The sequence below is a fragment of the Ranitomeya variabilis genome, chromosome 3 (assembly GCF_051348905.1).
Source record: "Ranitomeya variabilis isolate aRanVar5 chromosome 3, aRanVar5.hap1, whole genome shotgun sequence".
Taxonomy (NCBI): Eukaryota; Metazoa; Chordata; class Amphibia; order Anura; family Dendrobatidae; genus Ranitomeya; species Ranitomeya variabilis.
The window spans coordinates 73,543,572-73,553,012 of record NC_135234.1 but is presented as its reverse complement, the minus strand read 5'-3'; the positions used below and the strand labels follow the sequence as shown (position 1 = coordinate 73,553,012).

At 40.3% G+C, this 9,441-nt stretch overlaps 1 protein-coding gene across 6 annotated transcripts in view; it reads right to left on the bottom strand.

Annotated features, from left to right (window-relative positions):
• Positions 1-1,214: 1,214 nt before the first annotated feature.
• The window catches only part of GLRA2 (glycine receptor alpha 2), a 270,603-nt gene continuing 262,376 nt past the window's right edge, over positions 1,215-9,441 (bottom strand). For all 6 annotated transcript variants that reach the window (XM_077294157.1, XM_077294163.1, XM_077294162.1 and 3 more), the window contains one exon: positions 1,215-4,540. In XM_077294157.1, coding sequence (XP_077150272.1) covers positions 4,262-4,540 — 279 coding nt within the window. In that variant the 3' untranslated portion in view covers positions 1,215-4,261. The remainder of the gene's footprint in view (positions 4,541-9,441) is intronic.

Here is a 9,441-nt window from a genome sequence, read left to right as displayed (position 1 = left end):
GAGGGACAGTCTCACAATCTCCGTTCTAGATCATCCCGACTGTGTTCAATATGGTTAAGATCCGGGCACTATGCGACCAAACAAGTTCTTCCTCACCCAACCGTGTTTTTATGGACCTTGGTTTGGGCACTGGACACAGTCATGGGAAACAGAAATGGGTCTTCCTCAAACTGACTCTACAAAGTTGGACGCTACAATTGTCCAAAATGTCTTATTTGCTGAAGCAAGACAACATCATGACATTACCTCTCCTCCAGCCATCTTTACAGTTGTGACAATCCAGTTAGAAAAGTATCATTTTCCTGGTATTCACTAGACCAAACCCAAGTTTGTCCATTCGACTGGGAAATAGAGAAGTGTGGTCCGTCACTCCACAATACAAAGTTCATTGGCAGAGTGCTTTCACACCACCCCATCCTATGCTTGGTATTGTGCTTCGTGATGTAAGGCTGCATGCCACTACTCGGCCATGACATCCCATGCCATGAAGCTCCTGCTGCCAAGTTTTTGTGCTACTGTTAATGCCAGAGGAGGTTTGGAGCTCTGGAGTTATGGAGTCAGCAGAATTTTGGAGACTTTTGCGCACTATGTACCTAAGCACTCAGCAACCTCTGCAATTTTACATGGTCTTCTATTTCAGGACTTACTGTGTTCTGATCTCTCCCACATTTAAATAATAAAACTCACAGGTGATTGTGGAATATTTAGGAAGTAATTGTTATATTGGTGGTGTCCTATGACAGCGCTACCCTCTTATCACTGAACGTCTTAGAATTACCTATTTTTGCACAAATCTATGAAAAGGCCGACTTCATGGCAAGGAGCTGGATGTTATAAACCTTTGGTAGTGGGACTAAATTTAATTAAAACTTGTGTCCCAATAGTCTTGTCCATATAGTGTATGTTCCATGATGACAAGCCCCAGGTGCCCACAGTGCAGACTATCTCCAGAGTTTAATAAGTCGCATGACCGTGCACAACTGTTTAGCAATGAGACTTCTTTCTTTAGGGCTGACACAATCCCTCTTTGCTCATGAGTGAAGTGATCCTTGACATTGTCCTCCCTCTTCATAGGAACCACAATGTTAAATACAAGAGAGGAAAATGAGTCTGATTGCCATGATGCTCTCCTCTAAGCCTTTGGATGGGAATGTTTGGCAGTATTATCCAGAACAAGTAAAGGCCTTTTTGATTTTTTATTTTTTTGTTTTATTCTGGAGTCTTTAATTTTATGTATTTCCCTGTATTACATTAATAGAAAGGAGATAGATGTGATTTTGATGGTGGCACAAAAGTCGAAGGGCGAGAGATTGTCTGGTTAACCATTGGTGCCCTAGCATGCACTAGATTTATGAAGCCGAATAGCTGATTGGATGGTGTCGTTTAGTGCAAAATTGTAACCTAAATTAGTGTCAAAGAAATTAAAAAAAGACATAAATAAATAGATAAAACAGATATTACAAATATTGGAACCTTTCAAATCAATATTTGGGCATATCCATTGAAAATTGTTTAAAGTGCTGACTGTTAAGAAAAACCACAGAGCGCACAAATGAAATCTCAAATATTACATTGTTATCATAAAGCAGTATCTCTTCTGGAAATTCACGCTCACACAAGATATCAAAGTATAAACCTTTTATATATATATATTTATATAGAATATGTATACATAAGTAGAAATCATCTGAACGCAAAAGAATTGCTTGGTGCGACACTAGATACTAACACTGGTGGAATGTACCGGAGCTCAGGTTTCTCTCAAATACTGAAAAAAGGCTGAAAGTCCTTTAAAAAAATTTGGTCCTCACCTCGTACAGCGTGAAGTCACTGTTTTTTTTTTATTTTATCAAAATGGCGACCTGTTCAACCGGTTATTAAATGGGGTGATCAAATGGAAGATTTCACATGAGATTGTTTCAGCTTACTTCTTTGTGGCAGTGCTGGCTACATTGGACCCATTTTCAGCAGAAACACTTACTAACATCATAGGACAGACTAACTAAAGCTGGCACCAGACGTAACGCTAATGACAACCGTTAGGTCTTTGGTGCTAAAATAAACTGTTCTAATCAGCAGGAAATCAATAAGTATATTGGACCTGATTTTAATTTTTTTTCACTTACGAAGGAAAATAAGTAGAGATTTCCGACCAATCAGAGTAAAGATATTTCATAAAATAACACAATATATTTAAAGATGCTTTGCTATGATCAGAACAATTTGCTCATTGATATAAGCTCTGATCATAGTAAAGGTTGCAACGACGTGTTCTTTGTTTTTAAGAATGTTCATGTTCAGGAAATTTTTGAACCAATGGAAATGATTCTCATTGGTGTGAGAACACTCGATAATTACCATGGGAGGCAACATTTTCACTTAAACCCCTTAAAAGGAATCTCTCAGCTGTTTTGACCTCATGAGCAGCCGACAATGATAGATAAGAGAGGTGTAGAGATGTTAAACATATCTTTATTAGTAATGAGCGAGTATACTTGTTGCTCGGGTTTGCCCGAGCACGATCGGGTGGTCTCCGAGTATTTGTGACTGCTCGGAGATTTAGTTTTCCTTGCCACAGCTGCATGATTTGCGGCTACTAGACAGCTTGATTACATGTGGGGATTCTCTAGCAACCAGGCAACCCCCACATGTACTCAGGCTGGCTAGTAGCTGTAAATCATGCAGCTGTGTCAACAAAAGCTAAATCTCCGAGCAGTCACAAGTACTTGGAGACCACCAGAGCGTGCTCGGGAAAACCCGAGCAACGAGTATACTCGCTCATCACTAATCTTTATGTACTGTTTGAGTTGCAGCAATGATGAGAAATTGAAGTTTGATTCTGGTGCACGGCACCATCTACGGCATTCTGGGGGTCACTAAGGATGGAGTGCTCTTGCTTCTTGGCATTATTGCCTCTATAGCTTCTCCCATTTGCTATTGAGTGACGGTTGTAGCGTCCAACCAGGAACACATTACAACTGTTATTCCAAAGCATAGGTGGGGTCTGTGGAGCCTTAAAGGTGTATCATTTGGATGACAATGGAATATATCCTATAAAGCACATATATCTTTTCTATCCTTCCAGTAGTTAATCTTCCTAGTAGTCTCTCACGACAGCTTGACTCACTGGAAGTATTTCTCACATCTCTCTGATGGACAGTCTGCATGCACTATCCTGGCTGAGCTGTATATATACACAACGCATTCATGGACAGATCCAGGCTTGAATTACTGTGTGCTGTGCTAAGCTCTGTGTCTATATAACTCTCTGTCTGTGCAGGCGGCAGCACAAAGCACTTCCTTGAATCTGTCCAGCTTGTCTGTAGCTATAAACAGATGATTCTTGGCAACAGGCAGTGGACAACTCAGTTGCTCAGAATGGAGATTCCTAGAAACTTATAACTCCAAACATAACATTTTTTGTAATAAAGATATATTATATATTTCGGTGTGGCTACATTGGCAATCTGAAACAACAGTGATCTGTCTTCATAGAGACACGTGAGCACTTAACCCTTAGGGAGCACCTTCAAAGTACTTGCTGGACTAGGGCCTTCCAGAATCAACTTTTTTTTTTTATATTAATGCAGTTTCTAAATTGGTATAAAAAAGTATGTTCATACACTTCTACACATATCTAATCTAGTTTTACAGTTGTTGACTACGTTCCTTCAATCACGGAAAAGATTTAAAGGAGTTGTACATGAGTAGGAAAAAGGTGTCTTCTTTGTCTTTACAGAAACCATGCCACGCTTATCAATGGCTAGTGGCTGGTGTTTGGCATTGCAATTCATCCCCAATCAAATGTATAGGACTGCAGTGTAATACCAGGACACAGCCCATGGACATTAGTTGTGTTGTCTGTAGAAAAACAAATCCTGGACAATCCCTTCTATCTCATGAATGATTTCCTAAATTGTTTCAGTAAATTAGTACAGGTATCTCAGTAACGTTTCTGACTGCGGTACTTTACTATAAATTATACCATGTGTCTGAATAGGCTCAGGTCAGGAGTTATTCATCGTAAATGCTGGGAAAAAGTAAACCGAAGACAACATTAAACACTAGAAAGAGAATCATTAGGCTCCTTCAGGCTTAATATTCATCTTCTTTGCTCCCCCAATGTCTTTGTTTCCTGCTTTCTGTCTTCAAGGATGAGTACAGTAAGTGGATATAAAACCAGTCTGTATGTCTCAGGGATTTTCCACTATATATTTACAAGCACACTTTGGCATTGAGTTCCCTAAAATAAATAAGTGGCTTATTTCTTGTGTACATCCTCGTGCCTTATGATTTTATATGTAATCCAGTAAAAGATGTTAAAAATGAGGAAGGCCAGTGGAAAGGCAGCCCGGGATATGGTATCAATCCGTTTTGCTCGATCAACAAACTTCTTCTTGATAGACTCAGCATCCTTTGGTGGTGGAGGGGGAAGGACTGGTGGAGCAGCTTTCACGGCAGTGCCATCTTTTACTTGCAGGCAATGACCCATCCCATATCCACTGAAGTTAAACCGACTCTCCCGGGACATATCGTCATCCTGAATAAGAGAGAAAACAACATATATAATTTATCATGCTTTAAGTAATACTTGACATCTTGATAACGGCCACTAAACCTACAATTTTTGAGAGTTTTTTTTATATGCAGTAGAATTTTATGCATTTTTGTGTAAAGGGGTTTTCCACTCAAAAAATTTCAGGTCTACTTATTTATAGGAGTCTCTCTGGCAATCCTTTGCACCATGCTGCCAGATGTACGACTGGTCCCCCACCATTTCTGTACATCACAGTGCTGAGCACACCTCCAGTGGTCATTGCACTGCAGCATCATACCACAAACATACCACCCCCTCCAACTTTATTTGGAGAGAGTAGGAAGATTTGGCTTGCTTTCAGGGGGAAAACGAGTGTAGGAGGAGCTAGAAAAAAACGGCTTCCTGTGATGTACGCTGAAGAATGAATTGAATGGCGGAATGTTGACAACTGAAAAAAATATTTGGGGTGGAAAAACTCTTTTAATGTATATTTTCAGTAAGGTCAGTCACAGGAAGTTCAGAAAAATATTTACCCCATGATCACTACACCAACTTATACATTTCGCGTTTTCAGAACCTCTGGCTAAGTTATAGTAGCAGTTTCTTTTATAAGGTGAATACAGATGTAGTCACTACTCTCTTTACAAATGACACAATACATTTTTGAGATTTTGTGCAATGGTGCCTGAGAATTGTGTGAATTTTGTTTAATGGGAATTGAATTCTACTCAAATTTTACAAAAATCTGTATTATCCAGAATGTGTCTTTTTCTTTCTTATACATATAATTCACTTACAGTTCACATATCTCCAGCCATGTGCACTGCTCGCTCTCCCACCTATGGTCTTTGGAGCCTCCTCTTATTAGTGCCATGCGCTGATGTCCCCGTGCATGTCTAGAGCCTAGTCATGAGCAGAAGTCTCGGCCTAAAATGCATGTCATAAGGTTGTGGTGCACCTCATGGCATCAAGGCAACCGCCACAATGTTAGGGCACGCACTCTAGGCTGAGACTTTTGGCTGCAACTGGAACGTGTCAGTGCATGTACATTATAAGTGTCAGGATTCAAACCTAGCAGCTCCTGTGCACCAGTCGGCAGCTCTTCCTTCTGAGCTATTCAGCTCGTTGGACAGTTCCGTGCTTATCCAAATACTTGAACCTATGTTGTTTCTGATGTCTCCTCCCTGAGTTTCCTGTTGGTTACCACCCAGAGTTCCTGACTGGCTCATTCTGATTACACACCCTATTTAAACCTGGCCTTGCTCTCAGTTCGTTGCGTGATTATTGAGCTACCTGCCTTTAGTCGAGCTTCCTTCCACCTGCTATTCCTTCAAACGACACTACTGCTCCTGCTAAACAACCTCTGGCTTCCTTGACTATGATTCCAGCTTATTCCTTCAAACTACATTGCTGTTCCTGTATATCAACACCTTGGCTGTTCCAGACTATGCTACCTGCCCGGCGCTGCCGCTAAAAGTTGCAATATCACTACTCCAACCATGTCAGTCCGTAACAATAAGGCTGCACATTCTGGCCTAGTCACGACTGGAAGTCCTGGTCTAGCAAGAAGATACCCAGGGTTTCAGCACATGGCAGTGGTAGAAGAAGAAGAGGCGCTGACGACTTATGGTGGATCGTAAGTAGCAGAGATGCGCTGAAGTGAATATTACTGTAGTTGTTTTTTTTTTTTTGTTTTTTTTTTACATCTTATATTTACTATGCCTCGAGGTCTCTCCAGACCCCAAGGAATAACAAGTGACATTTAATTCACTGAGAATAAATTAGCTACAAATTAAACTTTACAGTAAAATCCGCTCAATTTGGTGATTTCGAAACACGTCTGCTCTTCTCATCTCTAGTAACTATTCAATTTTTGCATAGAGTATCCATTGTCATCCCAAAAAAATGATCGTCTGCTAACGCAACACTTTCTGTGCTACAAAGACAGCATTGGAGACCACGCTTGTAATGTATAAGAGCTGTACATTTAATACATCCAGTTCAGGTTTGGGGCTTCGTCAAATACTAAAAATACTAATAAAAGTGTACTTTGACATTGTATTTTGCACAAAACGTTCTCTAAATCTGAAAAAGATGTTCAATTACATTTTAAACAAGCATCATATTTAATAAAGTGTTGCCCGATCTAGAGGAACCATTTTCATATATCCTTATAGACAATTTTGCGTTAATAGAGGAGTTCTCTGTTCAGGATCTTCATCTATTAGCCAGAGTAGAGAGCGCTACAAAGAGTGTCTGTTATTCTGGATGATCTAATATGTCACTCAGCACTAAATCCTACACATTGGATGGCACTGCCTGGAAATAAGCAGGACTAACAGAGAAACCAAACAATGCAGAGGTCTAATCATAGGTGTTCCTAGATAAGAATTTCATAGAGAATGCAACTATTTAATAAAACAGACATGTCACGAAAGCTGTTAGTTCCTCTATAAAGAGAACCGTTCATGTCGCTTGTCCACCCAATGTGCACTATGACTTATTACATGACCTGACAATTACGGCAAACATACCACTGTACGCTTCTTCAGATGCTGCATAATTGCCTATCTTCATTATAGTACACATTGCTGCACTGCACATGTGGCGATACAACATGGAAATGGATCATGAGCAAAACTGTAAAGGGGGCAGGTGTGTCCTATAGTAGCTGAGAGGTGTCAACTAGAGTAGAGGGAATATGTTAGGAATCAGTCTTCGAATCTGAATTTGCCATAATCGTGCCATATTGGTACCCTGTTCGTGCTGAATTTATGTTTGATGATCGGTTCTGACCATATTCGTTCATTTCTTCTCCCATTGACTCCAATGACATTCGGCTGTGTTCCGTGAATATTGCAAAAACAATATTCGCAGCCGATCATAATCGGAACCAAATTTTCAAAAAATTCATTCAACTCTAGGTGTCAGAGTTGGACACCAAACTATCTGACTCTTCTGTACAGTGTCAAGTCAACACCCACTAGCATACAAAATTTTATAAAATTTGTACATTTTTCGGCAACTGAAAGAGCAGAGAGGTACAAATCTGTAAAGATTGTCAGGCCATGACACGGTTTAGATTGGTAAAATGACCTGATAGGTTGCCTTTAATGCATCAAATACTCCCCCCCCCCCCAAACATTGACCTGAATTTCAGCACCGTGCGATACTCTATATTTCCCACCATTGATATGGTAGTAGAGAATTGCTACGTATGTCAATCTACATCTTTCAATGAATATATAATGATACATGTGTGACCTATATTCTTACAGTTTTTTTCCTGCTCTTACATTAAAGTGTTGATAAAGGTATGTGGGTTACAAGGTTATAACCATCCAGAAAGAATCAAATCAGTCAGGAAAAGAAGAGTATCGTAAGTGGAACCCTAAGGGGACTGGAGATTGTGAAATTGTGATTGCTTTTTCCTGCATGAGTAACAGCAGGGGTGTCCGGGAGAGATAACTGTAATTGTGCAGAGAATGTGTAATAGATGGAAACAGCTTAGAAATCCATTGCTTGAGCAGCAGGAATTAAGGGAGATTTTTGCCTTCAAAAGTGTGACCACTCTCCACTACTCCATGGAGGACACTGAGATACTAACGCCACCACCTATGGAATTGCCAGTAACATGTATAGAGGGGCAAAAGTAATCTTCTAATGCCTCCATACACATTAGATAAAAGTCAATCAAACGTGACGATTTTAACAGGATTGCCAACAATCTACTGTATTTGGGGGCTTGCTGATTGTCCCCCCGACAAATTATGGATGTGGTGGTTGGAATTCAATTGGTTGATCCTTTTGTTCAGCGGCCACATAAATCATCTGGCAGAAGTTTTGGTAGTGTCTCTCCCATACAGAACTCAGAAGCGTTCAGCCGAGCCAAGATTTCCTCTTGTATGGGGAGGCCAAGAGAGATGGCTGTCGGCTGACAGATAGTTCGGCTGACAGCTACAGTATCTAATATTTATGTGTTGGGGGTTCACAAAATATTTCTAATGATAAGGTTTAACTCAACAGTTTTCACATTTTTTTTGTACACACTATTGAAAGGCCACTAGTAGACTTTGACCATTTCTTCATAGCCAATATTTTTTTATGTATTATGCATCAATGGGCCAAAATGCATTGATTAATCCAATGAAGTTTAAAGATCTTCATTGGATCCTCTGCAAATCCGCAATAATTTAGGTTTAGTCAGTCTTTACAAAAACAAACCTGCTTTTATCTCAAATTCAACCTCCCAAGCACTGTCAGTGTGTGTTGTAGCACTCAAGATGGATCTACCGCCAGGAAGACAGCAGTGAGATTTTTCTATTGGGAACATTCATTGCTTTATTGTCTCCTACTCACCACCTAATGCAACAACTTCTCCCTGCCTATTATAGTAAAAATAGCTTGAAGAAATGGTATACCCTTGTGTAGCTCAACAAAATTATTGCATTACTTTCATCTATTTTTTAGGAAATGATGAGAGGTGGGGAGCAGATTAGACAACTAATTTCTTGCCTCAATCATTTCCAGTAGCGCATGTTCCTAAGCAGCAGGTTGTTAGGCAACCTGCTAGATCCAGCTAACCTTCCACTCTTTCTTCGCTGGCAATGTTGGGTTGCCAGGGCAATGACTGCTCCCAGATGACATTGGTCCTGGTGGCCTCTTTAGAGATTCTTCCAACTTTAACACTTTGTCTGACAATCAAGGTGCATCCTTGCCTGGCTATCATTACTGGTAGTCTATGGACTCTGTTTTTACTCCTGATCATGAGCTTGAGCTGGCCCTTGTTCCTAGATTATGCTCATTTCTGGTCCATTAGATTTTTGCTGGTACTGAGTGCAGGCTATGGTTTTGTCTAAACCAGTGTTCCCCAACTCCGGTCCTCAAGAGCCACCAACAAGTCA